Consider the following 19,676-nt stretch of genomic DNA (forward strand, 5'->3'; position numbering starts at 1 on the left):
TTTGGCACTTTAGACACCTCCAAGTTTCCATTTAGAAATATACTTTCATGTGGGGCGCCGGTTTGGCTCACTGGGATGGGGAGGCGGCTGGCCGGCATGGGTTTTTGTTCCGCCCAATCTCTACTGTCCTGTCACTCTTCACTGCATATATTGAGGGTGTCTGGAAAAGGGCCAAAAGTAAATCTTTAAAAAAGAAATGACTTTGATGTGGGAAGAGGACTTTGGAGCACTAAACTACAGGCCAGTTGTTTCTCTTTGGTTCAGGGCTGGCTTGATATCGCCTGTGAGACCGTTGCAGTGCCTGTCCCTCTCCTCCCACTGACAGCAGTCTCAATACAAATTCCTGAGCTGACACTTTCCCTTCAGTCAGCGCTGTTGCTTGAGCACCTCTTGCTGCACTTCCTTTGCAGCCTTCATCAGCATGCTTTGATAAAGCACTCAGACGAGCCAGCCTCCTCAGCAGCGACCTTCTGACATCGTCTTCCATGTGAATCTGGTGCTCGGTGTAATTCAAAATGAATGTATTAACCTTTTGAGTTGAGGAACCCCTTAGTGTGGGTGTCCTGGGCTGGCACGTTCAGCATTAACCTGACACGTTTTACAGTTTTATGTTGAATACAGAATGTTTAAAGGCTTCCCTGTTAAATTCATTTGCAACCCCCCCCCACCTTTTTCTACAATATAATTTATAGCGATGCAGTAGTAAGTACTCCTCTGCCTTGTAGTAATCAGAGCTGTGCTGCTGCGTTTAGTCGGCACCCACGCTGTTGCATTTTTAAGCCTCTCAGCTCGTTTTTCAAAGACAAAGCAGCGGCTCGTAGAGTCGGTGTGCTCCAGCTGAAAGAACACGTGCAAGTCGCGTCTGTCAAACTTTAATAGAAAAGTATTATACCTGTATATACACTACAATATTATTCAATCACTTGTGAGTGGGGCTGATGTTTTCTTGGTCTGGCAGTCATCTGAGGGACTCTCTCAGCTGCTCATATATCCTCTGGTCCTACACAAGGAACACACACACACAGTCAGTGCACGTTTGTGGTTTTCACACAGAAACAAAAGTTGAACAGCTCGTCTCCGTTTCTCTGTCACTCACTCAGTCCACACTTATTTTAAACAGTTACCTGAGTAATGATCACATTGACATTCGGTTTGTAGGTTAGTACTGCAGAGTTTTTTGGCATGCAGTGTTTAGCGTGACGAGTCAGACCGGTTCAGGTAGGTTGCGGGACTGTGACTGAGGCCAGTTCAGTCTGCTGTGACAAACACTTCTTATCAGCAGCATGTGGAATGCTGCCAGAGTAATGGACTCTGGCAGCATGAGTTATGGGGAGAGAGAGGAGCGCTGGCAGTCAACTATGAGGTGTGATAAGACTGGCAGCTGCCTCTCCCTGACCTGCTTTTTTTACACACACATTTTATTTCTATCTATCTATATATATATTAGAGGTGGGAATCACCATACATCCCACGATACGATATTATCACAATACTTAACGCACGATACGATATTATTGCAATTTTTTAAAATATTTTGCGATATTCAGATTCTGTACATAAAGGTAAACTTTATCAATATTCATTTTATCTAATATCAAAGTCTCACACTCAGTCTTTCTCTCATCTCAGTCAGTTTTATTGTTGACAAACTGAACGGTTTGTATTACAGTCTAGTCCAACTTAACTGAATGCAACCATCTGGTACAATTACAGCTATTCTGAACTATGCAATTTATGAAAACTATGCAGCCCCTGAAGAATTTGAAAGTAAATTAAAACAAAATATAATTTTACATTAAATAAAAAAGTTTTAAACTTAATTAAAATAAAACATGTCTTAAAGTTAAACACATTTGGACAGTGAAGGAATGTCAGGATTGTTGCTCAGAAAAGGATCAACATGCTCTGAAGTCAGAGCACAAAAACTTTTTTTGTAACAAAATATCGATTTCTGCTGTCCCTGTATCGATACAAAATATCACGATACTACACAGTACGTACCTACATACAGGCAAATTTCATATAAATAAAAATCACAGGCCACATGGTGTTGTTGATATGTATTGACTCTAAGACCTAATCACTTAAACATATATCATGGTATGTTAACCTTTTTTCACCACTGTACTTGCAGGACACGTCTGAGAATTTGGATCCATCTAGATCCTGATTGAAAATACATTCCCAAAATGTGACCATGCTTTATTACCTTTGTGGACACAGACGGTCGGACCTTCCCGAAGGCATCCTCAAAGTTGTCCTTGCTCACTCTGATGTCAGCAGCAGAGCCAGACGAATGTGTGTGGCCTGTGTGGAGCGTAGAGGCGAACAGAATGGACATGCATGAGTGTAATTAGCTAGTTTCAGTGCAACTGTGAATCGTGTTTTACTTTTTGATAGCACAACAATCGTTAGCTGTACTAAAGAGGAAACAGAAATCAATAGAAAGAAGAGGGAATACAGGTGCTATGATTGTTTCTTCTTTACGTTTATAAATCACTAAAAATAATCTTCAGTGAAAACCCAGGTAGGTCTCGGTTGCACCTCGTAGGCCAGCTTATTGTTGTTATTTGAGTTGGAATATGAAAGTTTGATATACTGCATACAGTGTTCTCTTGTATATGTTATTGTAGGGTCAATATTAAAGCGCTTTGAGGCGACTGTTGCTGTGATTTGGTGTAATATTAACAAAACTGAACTGAATTAAACTGAGTCCATGCACTAACTAGACCGTAACGTGCTAAAGTAAAGTGAAACCATGGGAATGTGTTTGGTGACTACCTGCAGACCCACAGGAGGACTACAGCTGTGGAGCTAAACACTGTGCAGGCATGCAGAGGACGAGTTCAGTTACCAGGAGATGCAGCCGAGGAAGGCTGGGACTTCAGGTAGGTCCTCAGGGCATTAAGAGACGCCTCCCTCACCAATGCAGTCAGGTCAGCTCCACTACGTCAAAACACACACACACCTTTAGTGTGGATCAGATTTCACTCTTTTCAGTGCTGTTTATGTGTCAGTGCAGTTTGAACACTGCAAGCTAGAACAGAAGGCTTTGCAGCCACACTGCTGCTCCACGGCTCAAACCTACCTGAAGCCATCGCAGCGCTTATCTCGTGCAATCTCTTCAAGGCTGACATCCTGCTCCAGCTGAGGTCTGGTCCCCCCCTAAACATGGAGCAGTGAAGTTGATCAACAGCTTTTCTATAATGTCCTTAATCAGCAGTATGTGGCAGGATATTTTCAGTGTCAGCTAGATTTTAAAATACAGTCATCAGTGCACCAACATAACTGTTTAATGTGTTTGTTTCCCCTTTGTTCTCTATTTGATAGTATACAATATATAATGCACACTTTTTCATTTCATCTGAATAGAAACGGTCCATTTCCTACTTTAGTGATTGTATGCAGGATGGTATGGCGGTCTGCTGGTGGTGGCAGACCCACATACAAGGTTTTATCCAGACGGCCTGGTCTCAGTACAGCAGGGTCGATGATATCTGGTGATAAAACAGAACATTGTAACAGTAAAAACCTGCCATTTCAAATCATTTAAAGAAGAATGTGCTCAAAGTATTCTTTTTAACCTAAATCCGCTTCCTGTTCCATGCATCTAACTTCCCAAATTCTACAAACACTTTAACTTTGTCATCAGTAAATGTCCTCAGCAAAACCCATTTTCAGTCTCCAGTTACTCTATATGAGCAAAAGTCCTCGGCCACACCTGTTACTCTTTGGATTTAGTAGTTTTCAGTCCCATTGTGTAGAGTCCAGTCATGCAGCTGCCTTTACAAGCCTTTGTGAAAGAATGGGTTATTCTCAATGAAATAAGGTGGCACTGTAATACTGTAAGATTTTCTCTCTCCTCGATATTCCACATTCAGCTGACATCTAGTGGAAGCAACAGCATTGCTTAAACATACTGAAAAACAGAAGCAACTCAAAGTGGTGGACACGTACGGCGGTGCACAGCGCTCTGCCGAGCTCCTTTAGTTTAAACATCAACACACAAACAGTGAACCAGGAGCTTCACAGCCTGGGTTTCCATGGCCAAGCAGCTCCTTGAGGCGTGCTGTTATGGTAATACGTCTCCATACCTGGTCTGTTAGTGGCAGCCATGATGAAGACCTGCCGTCGACTCTCCAAGCCGTCCATCTCTGTAAGCAGCTGGTTGACGACCCGCACACTGGCTCCTGACTGAACACAAACAAAGACAGTTCACGCCTGCTGTGGGGGGGCGGTTGTTTTTTTAGATTTTCTCCCCCTTTCTCTTCCTGCCTCTCAGTGCTGGCATTGGCATGTTGCACATTGTGAGATTATTCTGTTATTATATGTTATCTTATATATGTAGTTAAAGTAGTTGAATTATGATAACAGCTGTAGGTCATATATTATCCTTTAGTTTAGATGGTGTGCTGTGTATGTAGTCTAGTTCTCATTATACTTTTGAGTTAACAGAACATATTCACTAGGGGTGCAACGATATTCGTATCGATATTGAACCGTTCGATACAGTGCTTTCGGTTCGGTACGCATATGTATCGAACAATACAACATTTGTAATTTATTTTATCAACTTTCCTTCTGACGATGCTGTCTGTGTTGAGCGCTCAGTGAATCTGCGTTCGACTACTCCGCCTAGGCTCGACAGTGCAGCCTAGGCGGAGTAGTCGAACGCAGATTCACTGAGCGCTCAACACAGACAGCATAGTCAGAAGGAAGAGCGCAGGGCAAGCTAGCGAGACAGAAGTTAAGCTCTCCTTGCAACATGGACCTCCCCCACCCTCATTCAGATCTGGCGTTTGGAATTATTTTGGTTTTCATGTGACGTATGACCCTGAAGGTAAGCGAGTCATGGACTAAAGTAAAACAGTATGTTGGATGTGCCATGCAATGCTCAATTACATGGGTGTGAACTAGTGTGTTAGCGCAGTTAGCTCGTTAACGTGTTGGCCGTCTAGCCCCATGCACGGGGCGATCGGCGGTAGCTCGTTAACAGAGATTCGCCGTGTTGTGGCGTTAAGGTCATTTCAACGAGATTAACCTGAAAGCACTAGTGGGAACACAACGAATATGACTGCACATTTACACCGACATCATCCTAGTGCAAAGACAAAAACAACAAGCATGCATGCTACAAACTTTAGCCGAGTCATTTAGACAGCTGTTAGCACATGATTCTCCTTATGCTGCTGAGAATATAGCCCAGAAGAAGCGGATAGTATAGCTTTTATTTTGGAAAGAGCCATTTCTCTGTAATAAACTCTCTTTTCCAAAGATGAGTGATTCCTCAATCAGATACAGGGCTTGCAATATCGCTAGCCCAACGTCCCGGAGCTAGCGATTTTTTCAGTCGGGCTACCAAAATCGATCTCTGCCCTGCCCGTCGGGCTATTGTAGGAAAAATATATGTCAATGCTTTTGCATTCTTTCAGAAATGTAGCTGGGTAATTATGTCATTGGCATCGGTGAGCCACTGTCAATATGTGACATATTGAAATCGCGTTTGAATTTGCGCTTGTTTTTTTGCTTTCACTTTGCAATCGTGCGAACTGTGTATAGAGAGCGACAGCACTGATCTGTGAGTGATGATAATTTGTGCACCAATTCCTCTGACATCGTCTTATTAATCGTTAGCTTACTATGCAAACATGACAAGTGAAATCTCCCGCAGCAAGCTTAAACATGTGAGAGGTTGATCGCGCAGAGAATCGCTGAGCTTATGTGAGTGAGTGTGTAAAAGCATTTTAGTTCTGCTGAGCCAAATAAGACAGGTCAGGGTGAAGAAGTGACAGCCAAAGAAAAGCTCACCACAAAACGGAGAAGTTATGACAAATCAGACTATGAGGCAAAAAGAAAGTGCAGCTTTATGGTTTCATGGACAAAAGAATTTCTGTGGCTGCAATATGACGAGCTAAATAACCAGGGCTGCACATAAGTGGTCCGCAGGTGCGCATTCGCTGTCAAAATAAAAAACACGCACAAGGGTTAGGGTTAAATTTAAAAACTGTACTTTTGAGTTAAAATATATATTTATAATTTTAATAAATGACAAATTAAAAAGGCATGAACATTTTTTTGTATCGAAAAAATATCGAACCGTGACACCAAAGTATCGAACCGAACCGAACCGTGAATTTTGTGTATCGTTGCACCCCTAATATTCACTTATTAGTTCATTAGATAAGTGTGCATCACTCTGTATCCTTGATCTGCTGGGAATGTGTTACACTGTTTTCTTGACATGCTTTATTGTTGAATCATAAAAAGAAGGTTGTAAGCAGGAGACTCTGTGTATAAGACAGGGGAGATGGACCACATTCCAGACCCCCACCTTACAGAGAGCAGAAAGACAGGGAGCCGAGGTCATAACTTAGGCGCCGTATGAGAGAAAGAATGTGAATGTTTGGGCTTTTACGACTAGGTGGGGGCCACTAGCGGCTATAAGAAGCTTAGTAGCCCGTCACCAGTTTGAGACTTGCGGTGACCCTCTTCAGGCATGTCTCCCCATCATGATGGTCCTTATGCTCTTAAGTGTTGAATTGTATGGAAATAAAGTATTGTTGATTGAGCATAAATACACCGAGTACTGTCCTTCCTTCAGCCCAAAGATTCAAAGAATTGGGAGATTTCAACAACATGCACATGTGAATAATAACAGAAATTCATAGATAAATACATAAAAGGGAAGATGAGCCCACAGAGGTATTAAAAACGAAGTGCTTGTCCTGCTTGGTGCAGCGTTTGATACTGTCAACCACGGTATGTTACTACAGAGAGACACACTGGCTGTGAAAGGAAATGGCCTGCATTGGTTTGAATAACATCTGACAGATATGTAAATGGGGAGTCTTCTTAACCACAAGTCATGGAGTTCCACAGGGCTTTGTGTGTCTAATGGGAACATACAGTTTAAATGAAATCACACTTTCCTGACATGCTAACATTATGATCTTACCTCGTGGCCTGAGCGGCGTGGACACAGTGCGTCGATCTCGTCAAAGAAGATCACACAAGGAGCAGAGTTGCGTCCTCTTTGGAAGACCTGTCTGACAGCCCGCTCGCTCTCTCCCACATACTGCAAACACAGAGCACAAGTCAGCTCTGAGGTCGACACAGACGGTCGACTTTTATTCAGCACACTTATAAAGAAATCAACAGAAATGAGAATCCAGATATGCAGATAATATGCAGGCATGTGTGGCTGGTGGTTCGGGACAAACCCTCAGAGGCATGTTTCTTGGCTCTGCTACGACTCTCCAAAACAATGCAGCAATGCACAGGCTGAGGCCAGCACAGCAGCATGCTCTCCAGCTCAGTGACTTACCATGTTGAGCAGCTCTGGTCCTTTGACAGAGATGAAGTTGAGGCCTGACTCGTTGGCTACGGCCTGCCAGGAAAGAGAATAGAAGCATTCAGTGAGGCACGCTGAGAAAATGAGCAGCATGACAGAGCCAAGTTAGCCATAGGCCTTATGCTAAGTTAAGTGTGTTTGTCCAGTCTCCACAGAGACGTGTGACTGATACTGACAGTGACCCTACTTCATCCTCAGAAAGAGACCGAATGTCCTGATTTACTTCATATTAAAGTTACATATAAAATAAATAAATGATAATCGATTTGGTTTGAACATGTTTAAAATTCATCACTCAGATTTTCATAACTATGCTGTGCTATGAAAACAGATGATGCTCGTGTATGTGTCGGTGGGCGGGACAACCTTGGCCAGCAGGGTTTTTCCACATCCTGGAGGTCCAGCCAGCAGCACCCCAGACGGAGCGCTCAGCCCCAGAGCTCTGAACTGCTCTGGAGAACGCACTGGAGCCTGCAGGGCACACACGGCTGTGTTATCTGTGCTAACACTGATCAGAGACGAGTGAGGCTGAACCAGCTCAAACACAGGTAACGTGTGAGAGAACAGAGGACAGTAGTATAATAAAAGACAATAAAATAAAAGGGTCATGGCTTATTCTGAAATCCATGTGTTTACCAGTATAGCCATGGTGAGCTCCTCTCGGACATCCTGCAGCGCTCCCACATCTTCCCAGGTGACATCAGGCACTGTGGCAAATCCTTCCCTCTTAGCTGAGGGCTGCACACTAGCCAGAGAGAGCTGGAAATCTGACATGAGAATGGACAAGCCAGCCAGCTTCTCCTCTGATAGGGTCTCTGTGCTCTTCAGCAGGCACAGCACGCTCCACAGCTCCCCCTGCTGGACGCAGCACATAACACGTCAGGGCAACGCAGAGGCAGGAAATCCCGTCGAGTCGTTTTGCATTCAAATGCAGCACAACAGTGAGTGTGGCATCTCCACAAAAACAGGGCAGCGACGCGTACACGTGCTGTGGTTGAAGCAGCACCAACATATTTAACAGCCTGCCACACTGAAGGTGTGTCTGCTGTGTGATATGAGCCATACAGATCTGTGTGCGCCGCTCGCCTCAGTTTGGCTCTAATCTATGTCAAGTTCAAACTTCTTAAGTGAGTATTTCTGTAAAACATGCAAAGATCTGTGTTCGTGCTCTGAGAACAGCAGTTCTGTTAGCCCGAGTCATCCAAACATGAGCAGTAACGACAGCTTTAACAGCACCTGCAGGCATCTCTCACTCTGATCTCATATACTAACACTGACAAGAGCTCATAAGAAAAACAAATAAGCAGCAAGTCTGTAGTCCTCATTATTTAAGAACGATCATCGTGCTGAGTAACGTTTGAGACCGTCCCGGAGCTCCTCGTACCTGCTGATGATTCTGTCCCGGCTCCTCCTGAGGCACGGGGTTGGCGTCGGTCGCTTGTTGTTGTTCTGACGTGACGTCTGTCAAAGCTAACGGTTCTTTAGCAGATGTCTGGCTTTGGCTGTGCGGAGGCCCCCTCGTTTCCAGCAGCACCCTGTTTACAGCACTCATGGCAGCTTCGCGGCACAAAGCCATGAGGTCAGCACCCACGTAGCCTGGGGTGAGTCGGGCCAGCTGCTGGTAATCAAAGTCCTCTGGCAGCTTCAGCTTTCGACATAACGTCCTCAAGATCCTGGGAGAGTAACAAACACGTTCAAACTGTGTACTCGTGAGCCGAGCGAGAGACTGCTGTGGTAAATACCCAAAAGTGTCAACAATCCCTGCTCCACAAACGGGCACGGTGCTGATCGTCCACCTGCCCAACACTTTGCTTTAGGTCTCAGCATCCTCTGAGCATCTCATCGCCATCTGTGATGGACATGTTATTCAAATCACGACCCCTTCCTTCAGTATCACCTCATCTTTCTGCCACAGAACTGGAGTTCGTGGTGTGATTCAGTTCTGCTCTGCTTTCCACAGAGGTCGCACGTATGCTTCCCTGTTTTTTCAGGACGATACAGGTCAGCATACGCAGCGTATTAAGGAAACCTTGCTTCACATTCCTGCTCTGTTGTTAGCTAATATCGATCAGGCTGCCTGTGATGTGCTCACGTCACTGTTAGATCCCTGACACTGCCTCTGTCACCTCTATTTTCTTTTACTTGGAACCCAAAGTGACCCAAGTGTTTCCCAATAACAGAGAGAACCTCGAGTAGGGAAGGTGCTGTTCCTTTAATTTCTCACCCATTCCCGCCCTGATGGCCTTTGGCTACCAGTCAAGAAAGTACAAAAGGTAAACGTGAAATGTTGACACGAAGCACAACTGAAACACCAATTTGTCCGTCTAGTTGTGTGTAGCTGACCTGAGACGTGCCGCTTCATCTGGGATACCCATGCAGATCTCTCTGTCGAAGCGGCCGGCTCTGCGGAGGGCGGGGTCCAGGGAGTCTGGTCTGTTGGTGGCACCGACGACCAGGAGCTGAGCCGGAACTGCCAGACTATTCAGATCTGTCAGGCAGAGTGCAAAAAAACGTGACGCCGCTGGCGAAAGCCGAGGTGTGGTGTTAATGAACACGAGCGTTCCGGTGCGACGAGCCTGATAAGTGCTTATGTTTGTGAGTCTGCTTGTATTTCCACAAGAGAATTGCATGTCATACCATCCATGCAGGTTAGCAGCTGGGCTACAATCCTCCTCTCCATATCTTTAGAGGCCACCTCTCTTTTAGGGGTGATGGCATCTATCTCATCTATGAAGAGGATACACGGAGCTGAACTCTGCAAGGGAGGAAGAGAAACTACATTCGCTTTACATTGTTACAGTCACGCCACAGGTCTCATGCTTATTCATGCACCGCCTTGATCTCTATACAAGTTTTTAACCACATTCAAAGAGGACTTTCTCTGACACCATAACACGTCTGCACCCGTGAGCCTGCAGCTCCATCAAACCATCTAAACTTAGAGCGTTGCTGCGGCTTTGAGGATCAGCTGCGTTCGACTGCCTGTCAATCACCAGCACGCTGCTAAAATAAGGTGCGGGCTCAGGAGCGAGCCGGACACTTCTGGAACGATTGGAAGTAAAAGTGGAAAAAAAGCAGTATTAACCACAGCGAGGTCAAACAGCTCCCTGAGCTTCTGTTCAGACTCCCCGGACACTCCGGACACCAGCTCTGGAGCAGAAACCTTCAACATGGGCAGGTGCATCTCCTGAAACACACAATCACAGCTTATTTAAGTGCACAACACCTTCATGGACGTCACCCATACTCAGACCCTGTTAGAGAAGTAGCAGCACTTTGTTGCCAAAACGTGATGAAACCAGGCTGAAAGGATGCCGAGGTGCATCTCTATATATGAATTGTCCAGCACTCACCCCAGCCACAGCCTGGGCCAGCAGGGTCTTTCCACAACCAGGTGGTCCATGCAGCAGAAAGCCCCTCGGAGGAACCATTCCCAGCTGCTGGTACACCTCTGGGTGTCGCATGTGTATGAGCAGCTTACACACTTCCTGCAGCAATGTTTTTTATAGAAATGAGTGAACACCAGCTGGACAATTTCATGTGCAGTCAACACATTCTTCATTTACGCCGTGCTGTGTTACAGCAATGCACTTTAATCAAAGAAGCTAATGTAGCTACAGACAAGGCAGCAAGGACGACGGTACTAACCACTAACGTCTCTTCATTTCCTCCAACATCTTCAAACTTCAAAGTGGGGTAGTGCAGCTCGGGCGACTTTGCTAAAGAATCATTCATAGAGAAAATGACTGCAAAGAAACAGACGCTGACAACCACTGCAGTGAAGTCTTATACTAACAGACGTATTGGAACTGAAGTGAAACACATACCTTATTTATAGAATTAGAAATAAGGGGTCAAAAATGTTTGCATGCAAGTTTTTCTGCAAGGCTGAAAATGTTGTGGGGGGTGGAGCTGAACCCTTTTAAAGTGGAGCCAGATATCGTCTGAGACGTACCTTAGCTCCCACCCACTGCACGAGGTGCATGCTCAGTGAGGCACGGCGATTACCCATAATGCATCTCTGAACAGCACAGCAAATTATTCCCGCCTGTGGATGCCTCTCTTTACAATCGCTCCATCTAATGCACAGGCAGCACTGCAGTAGCTGTATGATCGCACTGACAAACTACACAAAGCGGTACCTTTCTTGTTGAGCGTGTGTGTCTCTGTGGTTTCAGGACTTCTTTCAGCAGTCTTTCTCCTTTTTTTGGACTTCTTGTGAGACCTGTCCCCCTCCAGAATGGACACGTCAGTCTGTTTGTGACAGGCGAGGAGGCCATGTAACGTGAACATAGGACATAAATACTGATCACAATACCGTCTCTTTTTGCATATGTGTCACAGTTACATGTTTCATGTCATCAAATGTTAATATGACACAACTGTGGACTTCATCTATTAATGGGGAAAAGCTAGCCAAGTCTACCGTGGCCTGTGTGAGGAAGTAATTGCCCCCCTCATGAAACGCTGCGTCCAACCACAGTTCAGCTTCGCCACACGCAGGCTTACTGTCAGACATGCTCAAGAAATCAGCTACATGTTAGGTGATTTCTTATCAAGTCCTTTATTTGAGAAAATGAAGTAAACTAAAAGAGCTAAAAAAAAGGAACACGTCATTATGATCTAAAGAACCTGCTGGAAGACAAAACACTGCCGTGTCTGGAAAGGATGGATACCGAGCCGTTTCTAAGGCTGGGACTCCAGAAAACCAGGAAACAAGGGGAAGAAAACTGTGGAGAGCTGAAGGTGAAAACCATTGCTGACCAAAACAACACAAAGACTGGAAGCTTGAGTCACGTTACATATGAGAGCAAACTAACACAGCATTTCATACCAGCAGTCAGACACAGTGGTGCTGCTTCAAGCCTGGATAGTCCATAGATTTGTCTCTCTACCAGAAAATCTTGAAGGAGAATGTCAGGCCATCAGTTTATGACCCGACAAGAGCACTTGGGTTACGCAGCAGGAAAATAACCCAACACACGGCATCAAGTGCACCTCTGACTGGCTCAAAGAAGCAACGAACAAAGTCGGGCCTAAATCTGATTGAGATGCTTTGGCATGGACAGTGCTCCAGTGTGGCTGAACTTGGGTCAAAGTGGGGCAAAGCTTCACCACAGAGATGTGAAAGACTCACTGCCAGTGCTTGATGGCAGTTCTTGCAGCCAAGGGTTAGTTTTAGGGGCAATTACTTTCCCACACATGGCCAGGTAGGTCTGGATAACGTCTTTCCCTCAATGGATGAAACAAACATTTCAAATGTGTAACTCAGGTTATCTTTGATATTAACATTTATTTGGTGATTGAAACCTTCAAGTGGGACAAATATGTAAACAACCGAAGGAAGGTTAGTGATTCTGGCTGCTCCCAGTCTGTAAGTTCCACACCAGTGCCAAATTGCTCTCTGATGGAGTATGAATGTACTTCCATACAGAAAGAAAAAGGTGAAGGAGGCATGTTGTCTAAAGTGCTCAGGTAGAGACAAAAGCACTATAAAAGAAGCAGTGCCGTTCAACAGCTTCTTGTCCGTGACCCATTTTCTCACCACCTTTGATTGCACACTTCACTTTTGAGCCACAGTGACCGTCTCAGTGTCACTATGATATCATGTATGTATTTATCCATTTCCATATCCAAACGGTCTTCACTCCTGTGGAGACCTGTTGCTTCGTCCTTGGACCTCAGACACTATTATTAATTTTTTCCTCGTTTCTTGCCTTGGCCACTGCTTTCTCCGCTTCACTTGGAGGTAAACGCGTTTCCTTCAAGAGGAAAATTGGAGCTAGTGCCCGCGAACTGTATGAGACTGTTTAGAACTAATGGCCTTGTGCAATTCTGATTCACTCACACGTGATGGTGAGAACAAAATAGGCCAGAATCACCTTTCATACATGCAGCAGTGATTTTGCATGCAAACTCATTTTTTGCGCAGGGTAAGAACAATTCCACGTGAATGTGAGTAAATCAGGCCCAACGTCCTTTGGGCAGAGGACAACAAAGAGCGGCAAACACAGCATATCAGCACAGAGTACAATGGCAGAGCTGCCACACCTTGATAAATGGTATCCAAGTAATACTTTTTTACTCCATTTGAGAACTCAAAGCACTTTCTAGTATGATCCTCATTCACATACCTTTTCTATACTTAAGCACTTCAATATAACATTCCCATTTCAGTGAATGCACTGGTGCAACTGAGAATTCAGTGAGGACTAGGGCTGCCACGATTTGTCGACTAGTCACGATTACGTCGACTATCAAAATCGTCGACGACTGATTTAATAGTCGACGCGTCGTTTGAAGCTTTGTAAGATCCCAAAAGACGCAGGAATAATAGCAGGATTTAAGAGTGTAATAACGGACTGGAACAGAAGATGGCAGCATTGCATGTACAAGGATGTCAGCTACCGTTAAACCCCGAAGAAGAAGAAGCTGTGTCCCAGAATTCATAGCGCGGCCCAGCGCAGTTTCCAACAATGGCGGCAGCTAGTTAGTTTTAATGTTACTCTTATTATTCTTTCTGGGTCACAAAATAAACGTTTAACATATTTTCAGGCGAGAATGTAGCTGTGTAAACCTCAAATATCGGCTCAGTTTATCAAGACACCACATATTTTCAAAAGCGCTCCGACGTTTTCGGAGACGTCTGTTACCCACTAGCTCGTTAGCTAGGCGGGGGCAAGGCTAACTAGAGCCGTGAGAACACCGGACTCCCCGCAAATCGTTTTCAAACCCACCGCCGTCTTTCGCTACTCAGGTTAAATATATATGAGTCACTTAGATAACTTAAAATGTTATTGTTTGGCTTTTTTTTTTTTAGTATTTTATTTGTTCCTGAGTAAATCAGTTTGTCTGAGATTAAAGTTATAGTTTTTACACAGCTGAATAAACATCAAGCAGACAGCTGATTATCAGAAGTGTGAGATGCTGGAGAATATACTCCGGTGTCCTGTTATATTTTAGATAGCAAGGAGTTTATTAAACTTCACCGAAACAATCTGCAAATTTCATTAAAATTTAATAAACTATCATCTTTTCTTTATTTTTAGTTAGCACAGACCTTAAACACTTAAAGCTGTAAGCTAATGATAGTTATATAAGAGCAGATGCTGCTGGTGCAATAAGCTGTAGTTTTACGGCCAATGGATGATGATCTGATTAGTCGACTAATCGCATAAATAATCGGTGACTAGTCGACTATCAAAATGATCGTTTGTGGCAGCCCTAGTGAGGACCAAGAACACTTCCAGACTGGGGAGCCGGGGATGAACCCAGTCGGAGCTGGACCTCAGCCTGATTGAAATGCTGTGGCGGGACCTTAAGAGAAATGTGCATAAATGATAGTTTGCTGCCTGCAAACATCCATGGACCAGGGGTGGCTGTGGCAGAGCAGATCAGCTACTGACTGGAAGGTTGGTGGTTCGATTCCTGGCTTCCCCAGTCTGCATGCCAAATACCTTTGGGCAAAATATTAACCCCAAATTGCTCTCCGATGCGTCCATCGGAGTGTGAATGTGTGTGAATGTTTATTAGTTGCACTTGTGTTTAGAAGTGCTTGAATGTGGCGTGTTGTATAGAGCGCTTTGAGTACTCCGGGAGAGTAAAGCGCTACATAAGAATCAGTCCATTTGCCATGGACTGAAGCGGAGTGGTTCAAAACTCCTCCACAGTGATGTGAGGGACTGAAATCATGCAGAGAAAGCTGACAGGCACAACCAGCACTTTTCTTATTGAAGCCAAACAACTTGCAATACTGACTGTGATGCAATTCCAAGCACCAAAGAGCACAACCACATCACATCTTAATGATTATCACACGACGCTTACTAGGGTTCATCTGTGCAGACATGTTAGTTACAGACATTTACTGGTTGTTTGGTCGGGTCGTCACAAAGGTCGATGATGGTGCTGCTCTTCTCGGGAGCTCTATCAATAAACCAGCCTCCTTTGGAGACCAGGGTCACTGAAGCCGAAGGCGGAGCAGTGGCTGTGCTGCGAGGACTGCTGGTAGCAGCGTTCCCTTTCCGGTACAGAGACGACAGAGAGCTGTTCATTTGGTTTGTGGGCTGTGACAGGGAGAAAAAGGTCATTAGCAAATTAGTGCTAAACCACACACGCACGCACACGCACGCTGCCCCAAGAAGTTGATTCTGTTCATCTGGATGTTTTCGTCACTCATCAGGTGACGTCTTCAGTCTCAGCTGAACATTCGCACGGTGACTAACAACAGGCTGTGAGCTCAACTTCTTCATCATTAACATGTAAATCATGACCACTGACCATCGAACTATTGTTTCCTCTGCCTCCATAATGACATCTCAATAAAATCCAGGGTGTTCTGGATGTGGTGTTCAGAGCTGCAGCAGGTTGAGGATCGAAGCCAGAAACTTTGAGATGTTATAGGTGACAGAGTTACAGTCGGTCTTAAAGGTGCACCCTGTTAATGTGTCTTTGGTAAACCATTCAGCCTTGGTGCAGCTTGCGGTCAACAGCATCGTCTTGTTCTAACTGCTTCAGTCTATCCACTTCCTGGGTCTTCTTTCAGGGGCTCATAAGTATTTCTCATGATAGTCTTTCTGGTTGGTGCACCTACGCTTGACAGGATGCATGATACTGTTGTTGTCATTACTAAGGGATGCGAGTGCCTTCCTTTCCTCCATGCAGATGTTGGATGCTGGGCGCTTTGCATTGCTGGGACAAGTTGAAGCTTTTGTCCGCAGCAGCTCTGCTTTGCCTCGGCGTCACAACAAAGTTTTCGCAGCTTTTGCGAGGATGTTTTTCTCCACTTTTTGCTACTCTCATCGAGAAGATCTCTGTCGGATCTCTTTTAATTTTAGCATGTCAAATCTGTCTCACCCGTTCACTGAGCAGCTGGTTCTGGGGCATTTTTGTTGCTGGGAAGCCTTAAATGAAGATTGCATTTGCAGACTTTTAGGAGTAATCCTGCTTTGTCTGCATCTGAATCTCAGGTGCAGCCATCAGTCGTGCTGTTTGCTCGTGCACATGTGCTAGCTTTAGGCAGTCCTTGCTAAAGTCGGTTAAAATTCTGTTCAGAGAAAAGAATCAACTTTTTGGGATTTCCTTACCTGGATGACTGAGCATCCACACACACACACACGCACGCATCACTAATTAGTGCTTACAATGTTCTCATTACTGTCAGAAGCCTCCTCTGAGCTGCTGCTACCACTCTCGTCACTGTAAACACAGATTTAGAGCACATCAATTACACATTTAAAGAGCAGAAGAACAGCAGAGGACACAACAAGCAGAGGGCCTCACCCAGTGTCACGGTGGCTGTGCTTGGCTCTCTTAGCCAGGTGTTTGCTCTCCAGCTCGTTCAGCCCAGAATCCTTAATGACTGCTTCATACACTAGAAAAGCCATACATGTCAAACTGAGTGCACAATCATTAGGCTGTAACAGACACACACAAGCTGCAGAGGTCATCTGGGCTTTTGTCATATCGCTGCACGACAAGACTTCCTGTGATGGAAAACCTGAATGATCCTGCCTGTTTTTCATTAAAAAGGTTCAACATGATCATCCTTAACCAGCCTGCTGCTACAGTGGAATCATTCATCCTTCTTGTTCAATATCAATCGAGATGTGTCCAAACAGCAGAACCACACAGACCGTGCTCTCTTACCTTTCTCTACCTGGATCCTGAACGCCGTCTTGTTTCTTCTGCCATAGTCCATCCTAAAGACACAATAACTTCATGTCACCAGGACCAAAGCGGTGGAAGCACCTAAGGCCGACACGGACTCAGATTTATGTGCATTTTCAATTCTATCCCAGCCGTCCTTCACCTCATGCATGTAAAAGGAATGTAATTAAAAAGTGGTGAAGCTAATTAATATAACGGACTACCAGACACAGGAAAGACAACTGATTCACGCTTTCTGTGACAATAAACAATGGACTAATGATCAGATGTTTCTTCACTGATTTTCTCAACCCAAAGACGGAGTTTCCAGAGTCTTTGTACACCTTGTTCTGCTCTCCTCAGTGAGCTCAGTGGTGTGAAAGAGGAGGTACAACCCCTTTCAGTAGTAAGGTTTTCAGGCCATGATAAAAACAAAAAACAATCTGGTCTTTACCAAGTCTGAAAATGAAATAAAGAACCACATGTCATATTTCTTTTTAACAAAAATGAAGCCCGATGCAGCGAATAGGAAAAAAGCACGGCGTAACACTCTGACAGGGACGAGGGAGGTCAGCAGCAGCCAGGTGCTGATGAGCTGATCAGTGTGAACACAGCAGCACTCAGGTGTGTGTTAACACAATGCCAAGGTGGAAGGACATCAGCAATGATCTGCTGCCCATCGGTCTGACACAGGTTACAGGGTCATTTCAAACACATGCCTGCAAACCTCAGAGAACAGAACTTCATCCACAATGATGACAGAATGATGGAGAACACCTTTACTTCAGCTTATTGCTGCTGAAGGAACTCCAACAAGCTCCTTATGAGCACTGACCCCACTCTAAGACCCACTAAGGACCAGATTTGTCGAACTGACAAGTCCAGTGACCGTATGTGTCACTGTTATCAGTGTCTGTGAAAATGTGCTCATAAATTTCAGATATTAGCCAACCTCACAGATGCAGGTCTGCAGTGTGATGCATTAAAACCATGTCAGCCACTCAAGCATTAAAATAGAGCTGATTTAACACAGACAAAGAAGAGTCAACATGCAGGGCTTTTACACCACCACATATCTTCACTGGAACCAGCCGTGCAGATCTCAGCTTTGTGGAACAAGCTCGAGTGTCTTATTTGAGCCAGGACAGATGACTCGCCTGTACAGTTTCTGAAGGTCCAGGGCCATGGCTGACAGATCCACATATTCACTGCTGCTGGAGCCCAGATACTGAAAACACAGTTCAACATTCATGTAACCAAAGTGGTGGACACAAGGAAAATCACCAGGAAACATCATGAAATCCACTCGCTGGCATTATATTTATGGAACATCAATAGTTTTGACAGCTCGATGATGGCCACACAGTGTGAAGCAGTGCCAGGGTCTCTCACACACACACACACACACACAGCAGATGCTCAAAGAACTCATGCAACACAAATGATGACATCATTGGTTTCAGTAACATGTAATCTGATTACTTTGTACTGGTCTTGGTCGCACTGGTGACTGAGGAGAGACACGTACCTGCTCAACTCTTTGTCTGAGGCGACCGTCCTGCCACCCGCCGCCGTGGCCCTTCATGCCTTCTCCGCGCCTGCTGCAGGACACACCCTCAGCTTTAGTAACCATGGTAACCACAGCGTCATTTTACACTCACCTTTTACAACAGAAAAGCACTGTGTCCAGCTTCCTGTGACAACTTACAACCACTATGTCCCCACGGCGCCTTTACTAGCCTCGTATTAAACTATGATACATCACATTTGCACCGAACTTCAAAGTCTTCATGTTATTGTTTTTCCAAGCCCGCTCAGCCCCTCACTGCGCCACTAATAACACCGGTGTCATTCATTGCTTTCTGTTAGGAGCATCATTTCTCCAATTTCTTTATTTGGACAATTTTCTACACAGTTTGCAGCAGAAATCAGATTTTTCACTCAGCAGCAAACAAAAGCTCTGGGACAGACGGTGGCCTGGCTCTTATTGTTTCTTTCCTTCACCATCTTCAGGCATCCCAGAAGGAACTCCTGTTCATCTCATCTCTATGATTTCTTCAGCACATCCAGGTGATCAGAAGCGACTCTGTGACAGCGACATTCATCAGGCAGGGACGGCTAGAAAACAAGAGCTGTGAGTGTGGGCACAGCTGTACGGCCACTCGCGTGTTTTTAAGCACCCACGTATGAAAGAGGCACAGACTCAAGCGTAGCGGACCAAACAAAAGTCTAAACGGCTCCTGCAAAAACGTGACTCACGATCAAAGTAGTGGAGGGCGCTCCTGTTCGCGTGGATGTCCGGCTTGTATCAGCTGGACGGCATTAAAACACAACCCCGTCACCACGCGGTTTCTCACGCGTGGCTTTTACAGGCACGGGGAAACAGCCTTACCACCAACACGAGTGCGACACACAGTTATCCCGGAAACGAAAATGATCACATCCGGGTGATTATTTTCAAAATAAAACAGCCTTTCTTGAGATTTGGGAAACATCAGAACACACCGGTACGTTTTGCGATGTAGTTTGAAAAGCTCGAAATATGAATTTGTCATAAAGAAAATGAGTTGACCGTTACTTCAGCACTCCCGACACCGAACACGTCCTTGTATCAGTGAGAAGCAGCAGTCCAAACCGCGTGGTTCCTGGCCCCGGGGAAGCTGTAGTGTGAGACAGT

At 45.0% G+C, this 19,676-nt stretch overlaps 1 protein-coding gene across 8 annotated transcripts; it reads right to left on the reverse strand.

Moving 5' to 3' along the window:
• Positions 1–856: 856 nt before the first annotated feature.
• nvl (nuclear VCP like) lies at positions 857–19,635 on the reverse strand. Of its 8 annotated transcripts, none has more exons than XM_026189348.1 (24): positions 19,578–19,635; positions 18,528–18,600; positions 18,157–18,227; positions 17,000–17,052; positions 16,634–16,724; positions 16,495–16,549; positions 15,220–15,417; positions 11,494–11,629; positions 11,000–11,070; positions 10,705–10,839; positions 10,437–10,538; positions 9,989–10,106; positions 9,695–9,839; positions 8,736–9,024; positions 7,988–8,209; positions 7,718–7,822; positions 7,325–7,387; positions 6,956–7,075; positions 4,095–4,194; positions 3,391–3,497; positions 3,089–3,165; positions 2,855–2,946; positions 2,210–2,307; positions 857–1,000 (listed from the first exon to the last, which is right to left on the reverse strand). In XM_026189348.1, exons 2-24 carry the CDS (start codon positions 18,582–18,584, stop codon positions 959–961), a joined length of 2,547 nt encoding a protein of 848 aa, XP_026045133.1. In that variant the 5' UTR covers positions 18,585–18,600; positions 19,578–19,635; the 3' UTR covers positions 857–958. The 8 variants fall into 8 exon arrangements, with proteins under 8 accessions (XP_026045133.1, XP_026045134.1, XP_026045131.1 ...); XM_026189349.1 differs by having other exon boundaries at positions 18,528–18,597; positions 19,578–19,634; XM_026189346.1 differs by lacking the exon at positions 19,578–19,635 and adding an exon at positions 19,259–19,419 and having other exon boundaries at positions 18,528–18,597.
• Between the last annotated feature and the right edge of the window lie 41 nt (positions 19,636–19,676).

This window comes from Astatotilapia calliptera, chromosome 13, assembly GCF_900246225.1.
Source record: "Astatotilapia calliptera chromosome 13, fAstCal1.2, whole genome shotgun sequence".
Taxonomy (NCBI): domain Eukaryota; kingdom Metazoa; phylum Chordata; class Actinopteri; order Cichliformes; family Cichlidae; genus Astatotilapia; species Astatotilapia calliptera.